This window comes from Hemiscyllium ocellatum, chromosome 38, assembly GCF_020745735.1.
Source record: "Hemiscyllium ocellatum isolate sHemOce1 chromosome 38, sHemOce1.pat.X.cur, whole genome shotgun sequence".
Classification (NCBI taxonomy): Eukaryota; Metazoa; Chordata; class Chondrichthyes; order Orectolobiformes; family Hemiscylliidae; genus Hemiscyllium; species Hemiscyllium ocellatum.
In genome coordinates, this window is record NC_083438.1 from 31691514 (window position 1) to 31715867 (window position 24354).

Consider the following 24354-nt stretch of genomic DNA (forward strand, 5'->3'; position numbering starts at 1 on the left):
CAATAGATCCTGTGTCAGTGCTGAGGGAGTGCCGCACTATCGGAGAGTCAGTGCTGAGGGAGCGCCGCACTGTCGGAGGGTCAGTGCTGAGGGAGTGGGCACTGTCGGAGGGTCAGTGCTGAGGGAGTGCCGCACTATCGGAGAGTCAGTGCTGAGGGAGTGGGCACTGTCGGAGGGTCAGTGCTGAGGGAGTGGGCACTGTCGGAGGGTCAGTGCTGAGGGAGCGCGGCACTGTCGGAGGGTCAGTGCTGAGGGAGCGCTGCACTGTCGGAGGATCAGTGCTGAGGGAGCAGGCACTGTCAGAGGGTCAGTGCTGAGGGACTGCCGCACTGTAGGAGGGTCAGTGCTGAGGGGGTGCTGCACTGTCGGAGGGTCAGTGCTGAGGGAGCAGGCACTGTCGGAGGGTCGGTGCTGAGGGAGCACCGCACTGTTGGAGTGTCAGTGCTGAGGGAGCGCCGCACTGTTGGAGTGTCAGTGCTGAGGGAGCGCCGCATTGTCGGAGGATCAGTGCTAAGGGAGTGCCGCACTGTCGAGGGTCAGTGCTGAGGGAGCGCCACACTGTCGGAGGGTCAGTGCTGAGGGAGAGCCGCACTGTCGGAGGGTCAGTGCTGAGGGAGAGCCGCGCTGTTGGAGGATCAGTGCTGAGGGAGTGCCGCGCTGTCGGAGGGTCAGTGCTGAGGGAGTGTGCACTGTCGGAGGGTCAGTGCTGAGGGAGTGCCGCACTGTCGGAGGGTCAGTGCTGAGGGAGCGCCGCACTGTCAGAGGGTCAGTGCTGAGGGAGTGGGCACTGTCGGAGGGTCGGTGCTGAGGGAGTGCCGCACTGTCGGAGGGTCAGTGCTGAGGGAGCACCGCACTGTTGGAGTGTCAGTGCTGAGGGAGTGCCGCACTGTCGGTGGATCAGTGCTGAGGGAGTGCCGCACTGTCGGAGGATCAGTGCTGAGGGAGCACCGCACTGTCGGAGGGTCAGTGCTGAGGGAGTGCCGCACTGTCGGTGGATCAGTGCTGAGGGAGTGCCGCACTGTCGGAGGATCAGTGCTGAGGGAGCGCCGCACTGTCGGAGGGTCAGTGCTGAGGGAGCGCCGCACTGTCGGAGGGTCAGTGCTGAGGGAGTGGGCACTGTCGGAGGATCAGTGCTAAGGGAGCGCCGCACTGTTGGAGGGTCAGTGCTGAGGGAGTGGGCACTGTCGGAGGGTCAGTGCTGAGGGAGCGCCGCACTGTCGGTGGATCAGTGCTGAGGGAGAGCCGCACTGTCGGAGGGTCAGTGCTGAGGGAGTGCCGCACTGTCGGAGGGTCAGTGCTGAGGGAGAGCCGCACTGTCGGAGGGTCAGTGCTGAGGGAGTGCCGCACTGTCGGAGGGTCAGTGCTGAGGGAGCACCGCACTGTCGGAGGGTGAGTGCTGAGGGAGCGCCGCACTGTCGGAGGGTGAGTGCTGAGGGAGCGCCGCACTGTCGGAGGGTGAGTGCTGAGGGAGCGCCGCACTGTCGGAGGGTGAGTGCTGAGGGAGCGCCGCACTGTCGGAGGGTCAGTGCTGAGGGAGAGCCGCACTGTCGGAGGGTCGGTGCTGAGGGAGAGCCGCACTGTCGGAGGATCAGTGCTAAGGGAGCGCCGCACTGTCGGAGGGTCAGTGCTGAGGGAGAGCCGCACTGTCGGAGGGTCAGTGCTGAGGGAGTGCCGCACTGTCGGAGGGTCAGTGCTGAGGGAGCACCGCACTGTCGGAGGGTGAGTGCTGAGGGAGCGCCGCACTGTCAGAGGGTCAGTGCTGAGGGAGTGGGCACTGTCGGAGGGTCAGTGCTGAGGGAGCGCTGCACTGTCAGAGGGTCTGTGATGAGGCAGTGCCATACTGTCGGTGGGTCAGTGCTGAGGGAGTGCACTGTCGGAGGGTCAGTGCTGAGGGAGCACCGCACTGTTGGAGGGTCAGTGCTGAGGGAGCGCCGCATTGTCAGAGGGTCAGCGCTGAGGGAGTGCCGCACTGTCGGAGGGTCAGTGCTGAGGAAGTGCCGCACTGTCAGAGAGTCAGTGCTGAGGGAGTGCCGCACTGTCGGAGGGTCAGTGCTGAGGGAGTGGGCACTGTCGGGGGGTCAGTGCTGAGGGAGTGCACTGTCGGTGGGTCAGTGCTAAGGGAGTGCCGCACTGTTGGAGGGTCAGTGCTGAGGGAGTGCCGCACTGTCAGAGGGTCAGTGCTGAGGGAGTGGGCACTGTCGGAGGGTCAGTGCTGAGGGAGTGGGCACTGTCGGAGGGTCAGTGCTGAGGGAGTGCCACACTGTCGGAGGGTCAGTGCTGACGGAGTGCCACACTGTCGGGTGGTGAGTGCTGAGGGAGTGGGTACTGTCGGGTGGTGAGTGCTGAGGGAGTGGGTACTGTCGGGTGGTGAGTGCTGAGGGAGTGGGTACTGTCGGGTGGTGAGTGCTGAGGGAGTGCTGAATATCTCAGATTTCCATCGTTCAAGATGAGCTTTTGAACCTAAACCCCGTCTGTTTGATAAACCCTGGCCAGTCAGCAATGCCCACTTCCCACCCGTGAAGTTTGAGGATGTTCCCTCCTGTGTTCCCATCTCTCAGAAAATCCACGGCCCAGGTCTAACCAGTGTGTTGTGTCTGAATATGATTTCCTTCCTGAAGACGAGAAGAAGGAACAAAAAAAATGTACAGCCCAGGATCGGGCCATTCGGCCCCTCCAAGTCTGTGATCCAAATCCACTGTGTAAACCTATCCCCCGATTCTGAAGGATTCGGGATCCCTCTGTACCCCACCTAAATGACCAAAGTAAGTGTTGTTAGTGAAGCCGGGATCTGATCGAGATCAGGTTGATGTCTGTGGGATCATGCTGTGCGGAAATGGGTTTGCTGCTTTTCCTGGAATACAACAGTTGATGCCAGGAAAGCAATCCCTTTGGAAATGTGTGTGAGACCATCGCTGAAGCATCCCTCTCTGGTTCCGTTGCTGTCCAATGGCTGTTAATTATGGCCTGAAGTGCCCTTTCCCAGTTGCCTTTCTAGTTCTGGGTGGATCGATTCAATATTGCCCAATATCTGGACAGGATGCTCATTTCTTTGAATGCTCCTTCTGCCTTCCACTAAAGATATTGAGCAATCTTTAGGATCGAGTTTCAGTGAGATTCCAGCTCTGCCTTGTGGTGTGTCACACATCGTTTTGGGCATCGAGTCACTTCGGGCTACTTCTGGCTGAAATATTCCAAAAGCACCCACTGTCCCGTACGCTGGCTGAAGGGAAACATTCAGCAGGAATCCCTTCTGTGGGGCTGGTGCTCTCCTCCTCCACAATGGTCAAGCTGACCCCCTGCACACTGCTGGTGCTGGTGTTCCTGGCCTCTCTGGGTGGTGCCTGTAAGTGAACTGCCCTTTGGCTGTGTGTGTGTGTCTCTCTCTCTCTCTCACCATCCTTCACCCCCTCTGTTTCCTCTCCTGCACTGTATCTCAGAACTGCTGCCTCTTTCACCTCCTGCCCTTTCTCAACCAATTGCCTCCTCTCTGAGTTCCACCCCCCACCTCTCTCTCCCCACCTTGTCACACTCTCTCTCTCCCTCCTTGTCTCTTGTAGCTGCCTCTGTCCTGACTCTGTGAACCGTTCCTTCACCTTTTGTTGTTCCTCCTGCAGTGTCACGAGATCTGCCTGCGTTTCCATCCACTGCCTGACTCAATCCCTTTCTCTGCTGTCCTCTCAAACCTCTTTCTCTCACTCTGTCTGACTTGCTCTATGTCCTACCATCTTTTCTCTCTCTGTCTGTCACTCTCTCTTCCCTCTATCAGCTTCTCTGTAGCTGCCTCTCTCTCTCTCTCTCTCTCGCTGTGTAGCTCTCAGTCTCTGGAAACAAGGGTGTAACATGTGTGTGAGTGAGTGTCCGTGGATATACAGGTGACGTGCAAATGTACAAGTCAATCTGAATGATAATGTACCTCATCCACCGACTCAATACTGAGGCTGGGTGGTCTCGGATGTGGTATTACCAACATTGGCTAGTTTTCATTGCCAATCACGAATTCCCGATGACAGCATCACATTCCTATATTGCTACCGTCCACGTGGATAGACACTCAGTGCCCTGAGAGAGGGAATTCCAGGATTCTGACCCAGCTACACTGAAGGAACGGTGATATATTTCCAAGTTGTGATGGTGAGGGGATCGGAGGGGACTCTGCAGGGGGTGGTGTTCCCATGGACTGCAACTCTTCTCTTTCGAAGTGGAAGTGGCCGTGGGTGTGGAAGGTGCTGTCTAAGAAGCCTTGGGGAGTGTCTGCAGAGTGTCTTGGAGATGGTACACACTGCTGTTACTGAGGGGGGGGGGGGGGGGGGGGTGGAAGGGAGGGGATGGTACACACTGCTGTTACTGAGGGGGGGGTGGGAGGGAGGGGATGGTACACACTGCTGTTACTGAGCGTCGGTGGTGGGAGGGAGGGGATGGTACACACTGCTGTTACTGAGGGGGGGTGGGAGGGGATGGTACACACTGCTGTTACTGAGGGGGGCTGGGGGAGGGAGGGGATGGTACACACTGCTGTTACTGAGCGTCGGTGGTGGGAGGGAGGGGATGGTACACACTGCTGTTACTGAGGGGGGGGTGGGAGGGGATGGTACACACTGCTGTTACTGAGGGGGGCTGGGGGAGGGAGGGGATGGTACACACTGCTGTTACTGAGGGGGGTGGGGGGAGGGAGGGGATGGTACACACTGCTGTTACTGAGGGGGGGTGGGGGGAGGGAGGGGATGGTACACACTGCTGTTACTGAGCGTCGGTGGGGGGAGGGAGGGGATGGTACACACTGCTGTTACTGAGGGGGGATGGGGGGAGGGAGGGGATGGTACACACTGCTGTTACTGAGGGGGGTGGGAGGAGGGAGGGGATGGTACACACTGCTGTTACTGAGGGGGGGTGGGGGGAGGGAGGGGATGGTACACACTGCTGTTACTGAGGGGGGATGGGGGGAGGGAGGGGATGGTACACACTGCTGTTACTGAGGGGGGTGGGGGGAGGGAGGGGATGGTACACACTGCTGTTACTGAGGGGGTGGGGGCAGGGAGGGGATGGTACACACTGCTGTTACTGGGCGGGGGGTCGGGGGCGGGACGGGATGGTACACACTGCTGTTACTGAGGGCGGAGTGGGGGGAGGGAGGGGATGGTACACACTGCGCTTACTGGGGGGGGGGGGGAGAGGGAGGGGATGGTACACACTGCTGTTACTGAGGGGGGTGGGGGGAGGGAGGGGATGGTACACACTGCTGTTACTGAGGGGGTTGGGGGGAGGGAGGGGATGGTACGCACTGCTGTTACTGAGGGGGGTGGGGGGAGGGAGGGGATGGTACACACTGCTGTTACTGAGGGGGTTGGGGGGAGGGAGGGGATGGTACACACTGCTGTTACTGAGCGTCGGTGGGGGAGGGGGGATGGTACACACTGCTGTTACTGAGGGGTGGTGGGGGAGGGAGGGGATGGTACACACTGCTGTTACTGAGGGGGGGGTGGGGGGGAGGGAGGGGATGATACACACTGCTGTTACTGAGGGGGGATGGGGGGAGGGAGGGGATGATACACACTGCTGTTACTGAGGGGGGATGGGGGAGGGAGGGGTTGGTACACACTGCTGTTACTGAGGGGGGTGGGAGGAGGGAGGGGATGGTACACACTGCTGTTACTGAGGGGGGTGGGGGGAGGGAGGGGATGGTACACACTGCTGTTACTGAGGGGGTGTGGGCAGGGAGGGGATGGTACACACTGCTGTTACTGGGGGGGGGTCGGGGGCGGGACGGGATGGTACACACTGCTGTTACTGAGGGGGGAGTGGGGGGAGGGAGGGGATGGTACACACTGCTGTTACTGAGGGCGGAGTGGGGGGAGGGAGGGGATGGTACACACTGCGCTTACTGGGGGGGGGTGGGGAGAGGGAGGGGATGGTACACACTGCTGTTACTGAGGGGGGTGGGGGGAGGGAGGGGATGGTACACACTGTTACTGAGGGGGGGTGGGGGAGGGAGGGGATGGTACACACTGCTGTTACTGAGGGCGGAGTGGGGGGAGGGAGGGGATGGTACACACTGCGCTTACTGGGGGGGGGTGGGGAGAGGGAGGGGATGGTACACACTGCTGTTACTGAGGGGGGTGGGGGGAGGGAGGGGATGGTACACACTGTTACTGAGGGGGGGTGGGGGAGGGAGGGGATGGTACACACTGCTGTTACTGAGGGGGTTGGGGGGAGGGAGGGGATGGTACACACTGCTGTTACTGAGCGTCGGTGGGGGAGGGGGGATGGTACACACTGCTGTTACTGAGGGGTGGTGGGGGAGGGAGGGGATGGTACACACTGCTGTTACTGAGGGGGGGTGGGGGGGAGGGAGGGGATGATACACACTGCTGTTACTGAGGGGGGATGGGGGGAGGGAGGGGATGATACACACTGCTGTTACTGAGGGGGGATGGGGGAGGGAGGGGTTGGTACACACTGCTGTTACTGAGGGGGGTGGGAGGAGGGAAGGGATGGTACACACTGCTGTTACTGAGGGGGGTGGGGGGAGGGAGGGGATGGTACACACTGCTGTTACTGAGGGGGTGTGAGCAGGGAGGGGATGGTACACACTGCTGTTACTGGGGGGGGTCGGGGGCGGGACGGGATGGTACACACTGCTGTTACTGAGGGGGGAGTGGGGGGAGGGAGGGGATGGTACACACTGCTGTTACTGAGGGGGGGTGGGGAGAGGGAGTGGATGGTACACACTGCTGTTACTGAGGGGGGTGGGGGGAGGGAGGGGATGGTACACACTGTTACTGAGGGGGGTGGGGGAGGGAGGGGATGGTACACACTGCTGTTACTGAGGGGGGTGGGGGGAGGGAGGGGATGGTACACACTGCTGTTACTGAGCGTCGGTGGGGGAGGGAGGGGATGGTACACACTGCTGTTACTGAGGGGGGGTGGGGGGGAGGGAGGGGATGGTACACAGTGCTGTTACTGAGCGGGGTGGGGGGAGGGAGGGGATGGTACACACTGCTGTTACTGAGCGTCAGTGGAGGGAGGGAGGGGACACAGCAAGGCAGGCAGCATCAGGAGGGACAGGCAGGAGGCTGGGGGAACACAGCAAGCCAGGCAGCATCAGGAGGTGGTGAAGTGAACGTTTCGGGTGTGACCCTTCTTCGGGATCTGGCAAGATTCTTCTCTCCCTGGTGGGAGTCATTACTTCACACACAAATTCCTGAGGGAGTAACAGTTTGTGAATCGAATATTCCTGTTTCCTGAGACAATCCTGCATTTATGAACTCAAACAGGAATAGTTGACATTTGATTAGCTTAGATTACTTACAGAATGGAAACAGGCCCTTCGGCCCAACAATTCCACACCGACCCGCCGAAGCACAACCCACCCAGAATCATTCCCCCCTTCACCTAACACTACGGGCGATTTAGCGTGGTCAATTCACCTGACCCGCACATCTTTGGACTGAGGGAGGAATCCGGAGCACCTGGAGGAAACCCACGCAGACACGGGGAGAATGTACAAACTCCACACAGACAGTCGCCTGAGTCGGGAATTGAACCTGGGTCTCCGGCGCTGTGAGGCAGCAGTGCTAACCACTGTGCCACCCATTTGGTCGTGTTGTGCATGAGTGTATGTGTGTCTGCCTCCCATTCCAGCCCAACTTTAATTGGAGATTGGCTTCACTTATTATCTAGGCTATGGGGTGGGAGGCAGTGAGATTCTATTGGGAAATTTTACAGGGCTGTTGGGAAAGAGCTGGACAGTGGGATAAGTTTGGGATTGATACAGGGCGGGGGAGAATGCGGAGCAGTGGGATTAATTTGGGATTGATACAGGGCTGTGGGGAGGGAATGGGACAGTGGGATTGGTTTGAGATTGATACAGGGCTGTGGGGAGGGAGTGGGACAGTGGGATTGGTTTGGGATTGATACAGGGCTGTGGGGAGGGAGTGGGACAGTGGGATTGGTTTGAGGTTGGTACAGGGCTGTGGGGAGGGAGTGGGGCAGTGGGATTGGTTTGAGGTTGGTACAGGGATGTGGGGAGGGAGTGGGGCAGTGGGATTGGTTTGGGATTGATACAGGGCTGTGGGGAGGGAGTGGGGCAGTGGGATTGGTTTGGGATTGATACAGGGCAGTGGGGAGGGAGGGGGGCAGTGGGATTGGTTTGAGATTGATACAGGGCTGTGGGGAGGGAGGGGGGCAGTGGGATTGGTTTGAGATTGATACAGGGATGTGGGGAGGGAGTGGGACAGTGGGATTGGTTTGAGGTTGGTACCGGGCTATGGCGAGTGGGACAGTGGGATTAGGTTGGGATTGTTTCCAGGTCATGGGGAGATTGAATGACCCCGTGATGTGAGTGGCACAGTTCCAGTTGGTGAGGTGACCCCTCTCTTTTACCCACCTGCAGTCCACTTCGTGACCGTTGAGGATTGATTCCCCCTTTTCTCTCTCTCTCTCGCTCTCCTTGTTCAGGCCTGCCCGAGTCAGAGAGGGGAACTCTCGACTCCGCGCTGTGGGTCATGGTCCATTCAGTGAACTCCAGTGGGGGACCCCCGAACCCCAGCGTCCACGTTGCCTTACGACTGGCCCGGGACCACCACCTGCCCACAGAGGGAGTGCTCCTCCAACAGCTGAAGGTGTCTGCCATCGAGAAGGTGAAGCACGGTACGTCCTGGGGATCCAGGGGGAAGGCAGCTGGACTGAACACTGGTCCAGTCCATTGGGCCCATCTGCTCCATGCTGGGATTTGTCGTTCACACTAAACCTCCTCCTAGCCCCTTCTTACCCAATCCCATCCATCCCTCCCCTTCGCTATATCAAGGTGAAAATCCATCAGGAATGACATAATAGGCTGGGAATCCGTATCCACCAGGAATACAGGACATCAACAGATGCTCCAATCTTGAAAAGATTAAGAGTTATTCCCCCGTCTTTATTCTTATTCCATGGCCCTGTATCAATCCCAAACCAATCCCACTGCCCCACTCCTTCCCCACGGTCCTGTATCAATCTCAAACCAATCCCACTGCCCCACTCCCTCCCCACAGCCCTGTATCAATCCCAAACCAATCCCACTGCCCCACTCCTTCCCCACGGTCCTGTATCAATCTCAAACCAATCCCACTGCCCCACTCCCTCCCCACAGCCCTGTATCAATCTCAAACCAATCCCACTGCCCCACTCCCTCCCCACAGCCATGTATCAATCCCAAACTAATCCCACTGCCCTGTACCAACCTCAAACCAATCCCACTAGCCCACTCCCTCCCCACTGCCCTGTACCAACCTCAAACCAATCCCACTGGCCCACTCCCTCCCCACAGCCCTGTATCAATCCCAAACCAATCCCACTGCCCCACCCTCTCCCCACAGCCCTGTATCAATCTCAAACCAATCCCACTGCCCCACCCCCTCCCCACAGCCCTGAATCAATCCCAAACCAATCCCACTGCCCCACTCCCTCCCCACAGCCCTGTATCAATCTCAAACCAATCCCACTGCCCCACTCCCTCCCCACAGCCCTGTATCAATCTCAAACCAATCCCACTGCCCCACTCCCTCCCCACAGCCCTGTATCAATCTCAAACCAATCCCACTGCCCCCCTCCCTCCCCACAGCCCTGTATCAATCCCAAACCAATCCCACTGCCCCACTCCCTCCCCACATCCCTGTATCAATCCCAAACCAATCCCACTGCCCCCCTCCCTCCCCACAGCCCTGTACCAATCTCAAACCAATCCCACTGCCCCACTCCCTCCCCACAGCCCTGTATCAATCTCAAACGAATCCCACTGCCCCCCTCCCTCCCCACAGCCCTGTATCAATCTCAAACTAATCCCACTGCCCCACTCCCTCCCCACAGCCCTGTATCAATCCCAAACCAATCCCACTGCCCCACTCCCTCCCCACAGCCCTGTATCAATCCCAAACTAATCCCACTGCCCCACTCCTTCCCCACGGTCCTGTATCAATCCCAAACCAATCCCACTGCCCCACTCCCTCCCCACAGCCCTGTATCAATCTCAAACCAATCCCACTGCCCCACTCCCTCCCCACAGCCCTGTATCAATCCCAAACCAATCCCACTGCTCCACTCCCTCCCCACAGCCCTGTATCAATCCCAAACCAATCCCACTGCCTCACTCCCTCCCCACAGCCCTGTATCAACCTCAAACCAATCCCACTGCCTCACTCCCTCCCCACATCCTGTATCAATCTCAAACCAATCCCACTGCCCCACTCCTGGACAACATGGAGGCCGGACATGGAAAGACATGGCGGTCTCCTTCCCTAACTGAACCTGGTGGCTTTTTCCCAATGGTTGACGATGATTTCATTAAATGCCCGCCATTAAATGCAGGGTCCTTTTTGAATCTGAATTCAGATATACTGTGGGGGGGGGGATTTGAATCCCCGGCCCTCAGAACATTGCCTCGATTAAATGATAATACCACTGAGCCGTCACCTCACAAGGGTCCTGTCGGGCAGGCCTTGAGAAGACCAGAGAATCCCTACAGTCGTGGATGAGGCCACTCGGGCCATCGGGTCTGCACTGAAGGCCATCCCACCCAGAGCCTATCCCTGGAACCCTACATTCCCCATGGCTAATCCACCCAGCCTGCATTTCCCTGGACCGGAGGAGGGAACCCACGCAGTCACGGGAAGAACATGCAAACTCCACACGGACAGCCGCCCGAGGCTGGAATCGAACTTGTGTCCCTGGTGCTGAGGTAGAAGCGCTAATCACTGGTTACATGGTTGGGCCCACAACCCTATGGAATGACAAGGTGGAAGAAATCCAACTGGGGAACGCGGGGAGAAGACTTCCCCCTGGATGAGGAGGGGGGACAGGGAGGGGAATGTGGATCTGCCTCCCACAGGGAACGCTCCAGGTTAATAATATTGATTATTTGGAAGGGGAGGGGGACGTTGGCTGAGCACTCGTGAGCAGTGTGATGAAGAGCATGGCTAAGAGGTTCCCATCCTTATGATGGGCCAAACGGCCTGTTGCTATGATCTCTCAGTATGTTTATTCTTCTTCACCAATCAGGTGACAACTTCTCCTCAGGTTTGGTCGCTCTGTACTCCCTGGCCATCGCTGCGTCATGCAACAATCCCGCCAACGTCTCCTACAAAGAGGACAGGATCGACCTGATCGAGATACTGCAGGAGAAATTAACTGAGGAAATCAAACACATTGGTAAATATCACCAAATATTAACATGCTGGGAGCCCGCACACCCCACACTTTCCACTGAATGCTCTCTCCACACTCTCCCCATCACCCACTCCTAGGGCAGGCCTAGATCCTATGGGGATTTCTGCTATAAAGCTGGAAACTATCCTGAGCTCTCTCTACATGGTAGAATCTCTAGAGTGCAGGAAGAGGCCATTGAGTCTGCTCCCACCCTCTGCGGGCATCCCAGACCCAGTACTCCACCTGACCCACCGAGTCAGCACATCCCTGGGCACTATGGGACAATTTATTATGGCCAATCCCACCCTAACCTGCACATCCCTGGGCACTATGGGACAATTTAGCATGGCTGATCCACCCTAACCTACACATCTTTGGACTGTGAGGGGAAACCCACTGAGACACAGGGAGAACATGCAAACTTCACACAGTCACCCGAGGGTGGGATTGAACCCGGGTCCCTGGCGCTGTGAGGCAGCAGTGCTAACCACTGAGCCACCGTGACACCCCAAACATCTAGATTTCCTGAATGATTCCCAGTTCAGTATAGGCACTCGCAGAGATAGATGGAGTCATGCGAGCCATCTCTGTCTCATTTATTTCTGCTCTCTGTCTGTCTCTAGCTCTTTCTGACTCCAGCTCTTAAATCAGGGACATTTTAAAACTTTCTGTATTCTCTGTTATAATCCTGAACTTTATTTATGATTCTCTGTCCAAGTCTGGAACAAGCACTTAAGTATTCTGTGTTGAGAGTATGGTGCTGGAAAAACACAGCAGGTCAGGCAGCATCCGAGGAGCAGGAGAATCAACATTTCAGGTCAGAGCTCTTCATCAGGAATTAGGCTTGTGGGCTGTGAGGGCTGAGAGATAAATGGGAGGGGGGATGGGGTTGGGGGGTAGGTAGCTGGGAATGTGATAGGTCGATGAAGGTGTGGGAGAAGGTGGCAGGTCGGAGAGGAGGGTGGAGTGGATAGATGGGAAAGACGATGGACAGGTCTAGAGGGCGGTGCCAAGTTGGAGGCTTGGGACTGGGGTAAGGTGAGGGGAGGGGAAATGAGGAAACTGGTTGATTCCACATTAATCCAGTGTGGTTGCAGGGTCCCAAGGCGGAATATGAGGCATTCTTCCTTCAGGTATCGGGTGGTTAAGGTGGGGAGGCCCAGGATCTGCATGTCCTTGGTGGAGTGGGAGGAGGAGTTGAAGTGTTCAGTCATGGGGCAGTGGGGTTGGTTGGTGCGGATGTCCCAGAGATGCTCTCTGATACAATCTGCAAGAAGGTGCCCTGTCTCCCCGATGTAGAGGAGACCACACCGTGTGCAACGGATACAGTCGATGACGTATGTGGGAGTGTATGTCGGATGTGGAAGGATCTTTTCGGATGGAAATGAGGGGAGTGGTGTGGGCACAGGTTTTGCACTTCCTGTGGTGGCAGGGAAAGGGGCCAGGAGTGGGGATCTGATGAGGGAATGGTCTTTGCGAAACACTGATAGGGGTGAGGATGGAAATGTATCCCTAGTGGTGGGATCCGTCTATAGGGGGCGGAAGTGGCGGAGGATGATGCAATATATACAGAGACTGGTGGGGTGGAAGGTGAGGACTGGGAGGCTCTGTCCTTGCTGTGTTGGGAAGGCTGGGGTTCAAGGGCAGTGGAGTATGAAGTGGTGGAGATGCGTTGGAGGGCATCATCAACCACGTGGGAAGGGAAGTTGTGATCTTTAAAGAAGGAGGCCATCTGGGACTTTCTGAGGTCGAATTGGTCATCCTGGGAACGCGGCAGACGCAGAGGAATTGGGAATAAGGGATGGCATTTTTACAGGAGATAGCATGGGAGGGGGTGTAGTTTAGGTAGCTGTGGGAGTCAGTGGGTTAGTAGAAGATGTCCATAGTTAGTTGGTTGCCTGAGATGGTGATGGAGAGATCCAGAAAGGGGAGGGAGGTGTCTAAGATGGTCCAGGTGAATTTGAGGTTGGGGGTGGAAGATGCTGGTAGAGTTGATGAACTGTTCAACCACCTCGTGGGAGTATGAGGTGGCGCTGATACAGTCACCAATATAGCAGAGGAACGGGTGGAGGGTGGTGCCGGTGTAACTGCGGAAGATGGACTGTTCCGCATACCCGACAAAGAGGCAGGCAAACCTGGTGCCCATACGGGTGCCCATGGCTACCCCTTTGGTTTGGAGGAAGTGGGAGGATTGGAAGGAGAAGTTGTTGAGGGTGAGGACCAGTCCAGCCAGGCAGATGAAGGTGTCGGTGGAGGGGTACTGGTTGGGACGGCATGAGAGGAAGAAACGGAGGGCTTGGAGACCTTCGTTGTGGCAGACCGATGTGTACAGGGACTGGATGTCCGTGATGAAGATGAGGCGTTGGGGAAACGAAAATCTTGGAGGAGGAGGAGGGTGTGGGTGGCATCACGAACACAGGGTGGGGGGTGTTCCTGGACTAAGGGGGGACAGGATGGTGTCACGGTCGGCAGAGATGAGCATGGTGGGACAGGCGCAGGCTGAGACAACGGGTTGACTGGGGCAGTCGGGATTGTGAATCTTCGGTAGGCGGTAGAATCAGGTGGTGTGAGGTCCATGGACAATGAGATTGGAGGCTATGGGTGGGAGATCGTCAGAGGTGATGAGATTGTGGATGGTGGAGGATACTTGAGTATTCTGTACCGAGGTACCCTGTACCTAAGACATTACAAACTTTTTACTGCATTCATTCAAATGCACCTGACTATAAAGGCTATTTTACTCACTTCTTTGTCGCTCACTCTCTCTGCCTTTCTGTCCCTCTGTCTGTCATTCTCAGACTGCCTGCATCCGTAACCATTGTTGATGTTGTGTTGTTTAGTGAACACCACATTCCCTCTCACTAACTATTACCAAGTCAGTCTGGATGTGCTGACACTCTGCGTGCTAGAAAGGGAACTTCCACAAGACTCAGTCCAGATCCTCTGTGAGGCAGCAATGAAGGACAAATTCAAATATGGCAAGGAATTCTCAGTTGGTAAGGATACTCTCTATTGACCCCTCTCATTGATTGTCTATTCTCTCTGATTATCAACAGCCTCAGAGTATCTCCTGCCTGTGATTATCTCCTGTCTCTGATTATCTCCTGCCTGTGATTATCGCCTGTCTGTGATTATTTCCTGTCTGTGATTATCTCCTGTCTCTGATTATCTCCTGTCTGTGATTATTGCCTGTCTGTGATTATCTCCTGTCTGCGATTATCTCCTGTCTGCGATTATCTCCTGCCTGTGATTATCGCCTATCCGTGATTATCTCCTGCCTGTGATTATCTCCTGTCTATGATTATCTCCTGTCTGTGATTATCGCCTGTCTGCGATTATCTCCTGCCTGTGATTATCGCCTGTCTGTGATTATCTGCAGTCTGTGATTATCAACAGTCTCTGATTATCTCATGTGTCTGGTTTCACACATACGCACGCATGTGTATGCACACAATTGTATATAAACACAACTGGACATGATGCAGGTTTATACAGGCGACAGTACAGAAATGCTCAGTCATGTCTGAACAAGTGTACATTGGGATGCACATTCAGATACACACATACACATACACACACTGGTGCTGGAATAATAGATAGGAGAAAGTGAGGACTGCAGATGCTGGAGATCAGAGTCAAGTGTGTGGTGCTGGAAAAACCCAGCAGGTCAGGCTGCATCCGAGGAGCAGGGGATTGATGTTTCCGGCACAAGCCCTTCCTCAGGAATAAGAGAATAACAGATGGTCCAGTAACGGATCAGGAGACAAAGCACTGCAATATTTGCAAGATGTACCAATAGATACCCGCTGTGTAATGTGCGAATAAGCCGACCTATAAGGGTTGAAAAGACTGAGGGTTGATGGAGCTGTATGACACCATTCTCACTTCTGATGTAGATACTGGAGCCGTAGCTGCACTGGCTTTGAGGTGTGTGAAAGGCAAGCCCAACACACAGTGCACTTTCAGCGCTCTCCACAAAGTCCTCAACCAGATCCTTCACCAAGTGAAGGATGATGGTATCATCGGCAACATCTACAGTACAGGACTGGCAATCCAGGTAATTCACACAAACACAAAACCACAAACACAGATACACTCCATCTGAGACATTCACACCACTGGATCTCAAACCTATACCTTCACAAAGTTGTTGTATACTGTCCTGATCCCCATATCGCTCTGGGAGTTACTGTACACTGTTCTGATCCACATATCGCTCTGGGAGTTACTGTATACTGTTCTGATCCCCATATCGCTCTGGGAGTTACTGTACACTGTTCTGATCCATATATCGCTCTGGGAATTACTGTACACTGTTCTGAACCTCACGTCAGTCTGGGCGTTACTGTACACTGTTCTGATCCCCATATCATTCTGGGAATTACTGTACACTGTTCCAATCCCCATGTACCTCTGGGAGATACTTTACACTGTTCTGATCCCCATATCACTCTGGGAATTACTGTACACTGCTCTGATCCCCATATCGCTCTGGGAGTTACTGTATACTGTTCTGATCCCCATATCGCTCTGGGAGTTACTGTACACTGTTCTGATCCCCATATCGCTCTGGGAGTTACTGTACACTGTTCTGAACCTCACGTCAGTCTGGGCGTTACTGTACACTGTTCTGATCCCCATATCATTCTGGGAATTACTGTACACTGTTCCAATCCCCATGTACCTCTGGGAGATACTTTACACTGTTCTGATCCCCATATCACTCTGGGAGTTACTGTACACTGCTCTGATCCCCATATCGCTCTGGGAATTACTGTGCACTGTTCCGATCCCCATATCGCTCTGGGAATTACTGTGCACTGTTCTGATCCCCATGTCACTCTGGGAGTTACTGTACACTGTTTTGATCCCCATATCGCTCTGGGAATTACTGTGCACTGTTCTGATCCCCATATCGCTCTGGGAGTTACTGTACACTGTTCTGATCCCCATATCACTCTGGGAGTTACTGTACACTGTTCTGATCCCCATATCACTCTGGGAGTTACTGTACACTGTTTTGATCCCCATATCGCTCTGGGAATTACTGTGCACTGTTCTGATCCCCATATCGCTCTGGGAGTTACTGTACACTGTTCTGATCCCCATATCGCTCTGGGAATTACTGTACACTGTTTTGATCCCCATATCGCTCTGGGAATTACTGTGCACTGTTCTGATCCCCATATCGCTCTGGGAATTACTGTACACTGTTCTGATCCCCATATCACTCTGGGAGTTACTGTACACTGTTTTGATCCCCATATCGCTCTGGGAGTTACTGTACACTGTTCTGATCCCCATATCGCTCTGGGAATTACTGTACACTGTTTTGATCCCCATATCACTCTGGGAATTACTGTGCACTGTTCTGATCCACATATGAAGAGAAAGTGAAATAAACACAATTGAATACATTTTTGGTCAGTACCAACACTGAGAAAATCTAATGATTAGGCAAGGTTATATCTCACTGGGGTAGTTGAATCTCCCTTAGGTCCCACAGTTGTCAGGGTCATGTCTCAAATGAAAGATTATATAAAATACGCAAGCTTCCCCAATGTACGTGTCTTATCACACCAGAGTGAAAGAAAGTGCAGATCTGCTATCTGTGCTGAGCAAAAATTCGTATTTATTCCAAATAATAGACTCTAGCAACAAGTAAACATTCATAAACTGTCAATATATAACTGCACTAGTTAAAACTTTCAGCCCTTTGACTGAGAAAAATAATGGGTATTTTGGGTTGTGGGGAAAACAGGAAGGTAATTCTGGGTATTTGCTGAGTGAAATCTTTTTTTTAAAACTTCTCATATCTGTCTTGCTTCATTAGTACTTCCCTCCCGAAGGTGTGAGGTGCTGAGATGAATTATATTAATACATGTAATGGGAGGGGGAGCGAGATAAACACATGAGGGAGGGTCAGGGACAGGAGGAGATGTTGAGAAGGTGAGATGAAGGGTGGATGGGCAGTGTGGGAGGAGGGGTAATGCACAAATGATCTCCTTGGCACATCATCTGTCTTCCACTTCACTGACACCGTCTGCCCTCTGTTTTCCCCAGGCCCTCTCTGCCAACTCAGACTTGGTCCCCAGCGTCCAATGGAACAAGACCAAGTCCATGTACAGGCTCCTCAGCGCCATTCGTGAAGGATCCTTTTCCAATCCTCAGGCAGCATCGCAAATCACTCCGTCGCTGGAGTGTCGGACCTACCTGGATGTGAGGGAGCTGAATTGCACGGCCGACCGCAGTGAGTCTCTGGAGAGCTGGAGATCGGACGCTCAGCTATGGTTCAGTACCTCAGGGCACACAACGCAATTCAGATCCAAGGGCAATCATTCTTTCTGCGCAGCAAGCAGAGGTGCACAGCAAGATCCCATGAGTGGTACCACACGCTTAGTTTTGGTGCTCAGTAATGGAACAACGGTTGGACACAGGGCTCCATTTGGAATACTTTCTCCCTCCTCTCATTCCCAGCATTGCCACTGGGTCTTCCCCATCCAGCAGGAGGGCCTCAGTTTAATATCTTATATAATACAGAGTATCGCAGACAATGCAGCACTCTCTCAGCACTGACCCTCTGACAGAGCGGCACTCCTTCAGCACTGACCCTCTGACAGTGCGGCACTCCCTCAGCACTGACCCTCTGACAGTGCCCACTCTCTCAGCACTGACCCTCCGACAGTGCGGCGCTCCCTCAGCACTGACCCTCCGACAGTGCGGCGCTCCCTCAGCACTGACCCTCCGACAGTGCGGCGCTCCCTCAGCATTGACCCTCCGACAGTGCGGCGCTCCCACAGCACTGACCCTCCGACAGTGCCCACTCCCTCAGCACTGACCCTCTGACAGTGCGGCGCTCCCTCAGCACTGACCCTCCGACAGTGCGGCGCTCCCTCAGCACTGACCCTCCGACAGTGCGGCGCTCCCTCAGCACTGACCCTCCGACAGTACGACACTCCCTCAGCACTGACCCTCCGATAGTGCCCACTCCCTCAGCACTGACCCTCCGACAGTGCGGCGCTCCCTCAGCACTGACTCTGACAATGCAGCGCTCACTCAACACTGACCCTCCGACAGTGTCCACTCCCTCAGCACTGACCGTCCGACAGTGCGGTGCTTCCTCAGCACTGACCCTCCGACAGTGCGGCGCTCCCTCAGCACTGACCCTCCGACAGTGCGGCGCTCCCTCAGCACTGACCCTCCGACAGTGCGGCGCTCCCTCAGCACTGACCCTCCAACAGTGCGGCACTCCCTCAGCACTGACCCTCCAACAGTGCGGCACTCCCTCAGCACTGACCCTCCGACAGTGCCCACTCTCAGCACTGACCCTCCGACAGTGCAGCACTCCCTCAGCACTGACCCTCCGACAGTGCGGCACTCCCTCAGCACTGACCCTCTGACAGTGCGGCGCTCCCTCAGCACTGACCCTCCGACAGTGCGGCGCTCCCTCAGCACTGACCCTCCGACAGTGTGGCACTCCCTCAGCACTGACCCTCCGACAGTGCCCACTCCTCAGCACTGACCCTCCGACAGTGCAGCACTCCCTCAGCTCTGACCCTCTGACAGTGCAGCACTCCCACAGCTCTGACCCTCTGACAGTGCAGCGCTCCCTCAGCACTGACCCTCTGACAGTGCAGCGCTCCCTCAGCACTGACCCTCCGACAGTGCCCACATCCTCAGCACTGACCCTCCGACAGTGCGGCACTCCCTCAGCACTGACCCTCCGACAGTGCCCACTCCCTCAGCACTGACCCTCTGACAGTGCGGCACTCCCTCAGCACTGACCCTCCGACAGTGCCCACTCCCTCAGCACTGGTCTTACAGTGAGCGGAAACCTCTGCTTCCTTGATGTTTTGAGAACGAGAGTTACATGGTTTGGACCATGTCTGAGTAAAGAATTCTCCTCCCTTTAGTGCTCAGTGGGTGACCCTTTCTGTTTAACTGAGAGGTTGTGGTGGGGAGCCTCATGTGTCGGTTTGGATCTTTCCAAGGAGCATGGACAGGGTGGGCAGAAAGAAGCTGTTCCCAAATGGTCAGGAATCCGGGATGGGTGGGGAATAATCTGACAGTGAAAGGCAGGAGATTAAGCGGGCGTTGTGGAAATGTTCCCTCACCCAGAGGGTTTTCAGGGAATAGAGTGCTGGGAGGGTGTTGAGGCAGGAGATCTCACAACCTTTAAAAAGTACTTCGGTGGGCACTTGGAAAGTCATAGCATTCAAGGGTGTGAGACTAGCATAGACTGGGAATGGTTTTTCGCTAGTGTGGACTTGATGGGCCAAAGGGCCCCTTTCATACTCTCACTCCTGAGGAAGGGCTTATGCCCGAAATGTCGATTCTCCTGCTCCTCGGATGCTACCTGATCGGCTGTGCTTTTCTAGCACTCCACTCTCGACTATCGTGTTCTGCGATTTTCTGGCTCTAACTGGTGATTCCCCATCCTTCCCCAGTTCGGGATTCTCACGCGGGAGGGTTCACCTGTTGGGAGAGATAGTGAAGGCGATCCACTGCGCCCGGGCTCCCTTGTCTATCCCTGAGCTTGGGCCATTTCGTGGGCTGGGAGATGATTCCGGAAAGTTCCGAGACAACCCGGCCTCCATCCTGCAATTTTGCGACAATTCCCGAGAAAAGGGTCAGCCGTAGCCTTCACTGAAGTGAAGAAACAGCTATCCTCCTGTCAGGTCCCAACACCCAGTGATCCCAGAATGACATCTGGTGTTGAGATGTGAGGCCTCCCTGTACAACTCCAGGGAGGTATTATCTCATTAGGTGGTGCATTGGTGAGATACGTCCGGTCACCTGTGCATCCACGACTGTGGCTAACACAGAGTGTAAATATGTCCGGATTGATGAGGAAGGATTGATGGGCATTTTTGGAGTCAGGACGTTCCATCAATAAAAGATTGATAATCATGGACCATTAATTCTGACTAGGTCAACTGAGTTTGGGATTCTAGTCGGCATGAACTAGTTGTACCAGAAAGATTTGTTTTCCGTGCTGTCTGACCTCATTTTAACACTGGTGTTCTGAGTTGTGTTTGGTCTGGCAGCTGAGGTTCCTCACTCCTACGCCATTCTGCCCCCCTCTCTCTGTAGGTAACCTGACGGTGACCACTACATCCCCACCTCCCACTACCCAGGCTGTCCCCATCACGGTGGAGTACAACATTGTGGACGGACTGACCCATTCCTTCAACGACGCCGTGAATGTTTCCGTGCTGGCGGGAAGTCCCCTGATCCGGGTTCTGGAGAAGGCCCGGGATCTGTATCCCGATCGATTCAGGTAGGGCCTACTGTGAAGGAGGTGCTTGCCGGGTAGACGCTGGAGAGTCAGAGGCGAAAAGTGTGGTGCTGGAAAAGCACAGCAGCTCAGGCAGCATCCGAGGAGCAGGAGAATCAATGTTCCGGGCATCAGCCCTTCATCAGGAAGGTGTAGACATCTCCCAGGGTTCACTGGGAAGGCAGGAGAATGATCTCCACTTCCAGTTCTCCCATTGGTGATCTCCTGAGGCTCCAGATCTGCCCACCCTCTGACACTGAATCTCCCCGGATCAGGAATGTCTCGGCCCAATATCCTTGATTGGACAAGGGAGGAGACTATTGGAATTTTACCCCCGGTTTCGCCCCAATATCAAGGTCCTGAAGCTTGAGTCACACTCAGCTCCCATTCTGTTTCACTCTGTCATTCTCTGTTTCCCTCTCTCTATCTCTTTCATCTGTCTGTCTCACCTCTTTTTCTTACTCTCTCTATTTCTCATGTTCTCTTTCTGTCTCTCATCTCTGTCTCTCTCTCTGAGTCTCTCTCTCTCTCCCTCTCTGTCTGTCTCTGTCTCTCCCCCCCCATATCTGTCTCTTCCTATCTCTCTACTTCCCTCTCCATCTTTCTCCATCCCCTTTCTTCTGTCACACTCTCTCTCTCCCCCACTCGATCTCTATCTCTTCCTCTCTCTCTTTTTCTGTCTCTAATTTCCTCCGCATCTGTCTCCCACTCTATCTCATTCTCCATCTCTGTGTCTCTCTCATCTTTGTCTCTTTCTCATTCGCTCGTTATTGCTTCTCTATTTTTGTCACCTTTATCTATCTCTCTCTCTCTCTCTGTCTTACCTCGCTGTTTTTCTCCTTTTCACCCTATGTCATGTTCTGTGTCTCTCTGCCTCTCTATCTCATGTCTCCCTTTCTCTTACTCTGTTTTCGTTTGCATGTCATGACCTGTCTCTATTTCTGTCTCCCTCCAACTTTATTTGTTCTCTCTCTCCCTCCCTTTCTCTGTCTCTTTCTGAATCTCATGATCTCGAGCAGCAATTCTCCAGTTCTGTTTTCTCCTGATCGCCCTAATGTTTTATTGTTCCCGATTTGTCTGATCAGTTGCATTTCCTGTCCATTTCTGTCTCTCCCACATCTTGTCTGAATCACCAGCGTTTGCATCTGATAGATCACACCACAATTAACATTTCAGAAGGAGTGAGATTTGAAGAGAGAGAGATAGAGAGAGAGAGAGAGAGAGAGAGCGAGTGAGACAGACAGAGATTGATGCAACCAGGGAGAGACAGGACAATTGGAACAAAAGATGAGAATTTCTTCACCACATTCTTCATCCACGTTGTGAACCTGTGGAATTGTCCCCCACTGGAAGCTGTTGGGGCCAGTTCATTAGATAGAGGGAGCTGGGTGTGACATCTGTGGCTAAAGGGACCAAGTGGTATGAGGAGAGTGTGGGAATGGGACACTGACATTGAATGATCAGCCAGGATCCTATTGAATGGTGGGGCAGATTCAAAGGGCCGAATGGCCTCCTCCTGCATCTGTTTCCCATGTTTCTGCATTTGCTGTTTCTGAACGATGCCTCGTTCCCTGTTCCAGCTTTAATGTCACAAGCACACAGTGGGGACCACTTCTGACCACCGTTCGGAACCTAACAGCTTCCACCGAAAACAGAACCTATTGGCAGCTCCTGAGCGGCACTGAACCATTGGGTCAAGGTAGGAACGGACAATAACCAAAACAGAAACAGCTCGGGGGGAAAAAAAATCAGCAGGTCTGGCAGCATCGATGGGGAGAAATCAGAGTTAACGTTTCGCGTCCAGTGACCTTTCCTCAGAACTGAATTAATGACAGATAAATAACATTGGTAATCCAACTCCTGTACTCGAGAATATTATTCATGACACTATTGTCAATTGCCAGAAATCTGGCTCAGTAATGTCCTTCAGAGAAAGAAACTGCTGTCCTTACCTGGTCTGGCGGATATGTGACTCCACCCCCACAGCAAATATGGTTAACTCTTAACTTACCATGAGGATGGGTAACAAATTGCTGGTCCAACTAACAATGCTCTAATCCTGTAAATAGAATTTTTTAAAATCCAGAAACAAAACTGCTGTTTAACCCATTGATATACCTTCTACACAACTGTATTCCACATGAATATCTCTCTCTCTCTTTCTCACCTCCCACCTCTCTCTCACTCACTTCCTCTCCCTTCCCGCTGTTCTGAGGATGGTGTTTCTATGTTGAGAGAGAGTCCCTTGATGTTGTTCGTCTGTATGCTTGGCAGGTATTGGCGATTACAAGCCCAAAGACGAGGAGCGCATCGTTGCAAACTACACCCAGTACTGATCAGGAACTGGGAGGGATTCGGGCTGGGAAATCGAGATTCATCCTCCTGCACCATCCCAGTTTGCCTCGAAGTTATTCGGAAATCACACCTAACTCAGACCTCAGATCTGAGATGAACCTCAGTGTCTCTAAAAATAACTGAAAAACACTGTCTTTCTCAACTCACCTTGTGATTAATGCCAAATCTGCACCATTCCTCCCTTGTGGCCTTGGTGCTCCCTTGTCCCCACCCTCTCAATTCTTCAGTTTATGCAAACTCTTCTTACCCACATCACAAATGTACACAAGTCCCCTCTCTTTGATCACCCTCCACAGACAATCACAGACTTCCGGCCCAATATTCACTGCAATATAAACCTCACCACCAGGGAACGCCTGTGACGGAAAGCAATAACCCCCGCCAGCCCCGACACCCCTCCCTATCTCTGTCACCCCTTCCAGACCCTACACCCCTCCCTATCTCTGTAACCCCCGCCAGCCCCGACACCCCTCCCTATCTCTGTCACCCCTTCCAGACCCTACACCCCTCCCTATCTCTGTAACCACCTCCAGCCCCTACACCCACTCCCTATCTCTGTCACTCCTTCCAGACCCTACACCCCCTCCCCATCTCTGTAACCCCCTCCAGCCTCTACACCCCCTCCCTATCTCTGTAACCCCCTCCGGCCCCTACACCCACTCCCTATCTCTGCAACCCCCTCAAGCCCTGCACCCTCTCCCTATCTCCGTAACCCCATCCAGCCCCTACACCCCTCCCTATCTCTGTAACCCCCTCCAGTGCTACACTCCCATCCTATCTCTGTAACCCCCTCCAGTCCCTACACCCCTCCCTATCTCTGCAACCCCCTCCAGTCCCTACACCCCTCCCTATCTCTGCAACCCCCTCCAGCTCCTACACCCCTCCCTATCTCTGCAACCCCCTCCAGCTCCTACACCCCTCCCTATCTCTGTCACCCCTTCCAGACCCTACACCCCCTCCCTATCTCTGTAACCCCCTCCAGTCCCTACACTCCCACCTTATCTCTGTAACCCCCAGTCCCTACACCCCTCCCTATCTCTGCAACCCCCTCCAGCCCCTCCACTCCCACCCTATCTCTGTAACCCCCTCCAGCCCCTACACTCCCACCCTATCTCTGTAACCCCCTCCAGCCCCTACACCCCTCCCTATCTCTGTAACCCCCTCCGGTCCCTACACCCCTCCCTATCTCTGTAACCCCCTCCAGCCCCTACACCCATCTCTATCTCCGTAACCCCCTCCAGCCCCTACACCCTTCCCTATCTCTGTAACCTCCTCCAACCCCTACACTCCCACCCTATCTCTGTAACCCCCTCCAGCCCCTACACTCCCACCCTATCTCTGTAACCCCCTCCAGCCCCTACACTCCCTCCCTATCTCTGTAACCCCCTCCAACCACTACACTCCCACCCTATCTCTGTAACCCCCTCCAGCCCCTACACCCCCTCCCTATCTCTGTAACCCCCTCCAGCCCCTACACCCCCTCCCTATCTCTGTAACCCCCTCCAGCCCTACACCCCCTCCCTATCTCTGTAACCCCCTCCAGC

At 54.5% G+C, this 24354-nt stretch overlaps 1 protein-coding gene across 1 annotated transcript; it reads left to right on the top strand.

Moving 5' to 3' along the window:
• Window positions 1–8460: 8460 nt before the first annotated feature.
• Window positions 8461–23890, top strand: LOC132833959 (cobalamin binding intrinsic factor-like). The gene is made up of 8 exons (XM_060852656.1): window positions 8461–8646; window positions 11032–11181; window positions 14019–14174; window positions 15075–15235; window positions 17242–17428; window positions 20272–20458; window positions 22036–22154; window positions 22730–23890. The coding sequence occupies exons 1-8, from the start codon at window positions 8502–8504 to the stop codon at window positions 22789–22791; spliced, it is 1167 nt and encodes a 388-aa protein (XP_060708639.1). The 5' UTR covers window positions 8461–8501; the 3' UTR covers window positions 22792–23890.
• Window positions 23891–24354: the final 464 nt, after the last annotated feature.

What these genes read in the sequence shown, in the direction of transcription:
- LOC132833959 (XM_060852656.1), top strand. Translation starts at nt 8,502, where the DNA reads ATGGTCCATTCAGTGAACTCCAGTGGGGGACCCCCGAACCCCAGCGTC. An exon ending in TGGCAAGGAATTCTCAGTTG is followed by an intron (nt 14,175 to 15,074) that starts GTAAGGATACTC and finishes CTTCTGATGTAG; the next exon opens with ATACTGGAGCCGTAGCTGCA. An exon ending in GAATTGCACGGCCGACCGCA is followed by an intron (nt 17,429 to 20,271) that starts GTGAGTCTCTGG and finishes CTCTCTCTGTAG; the next exon opens with GTAACCTGACGGTGACCACT.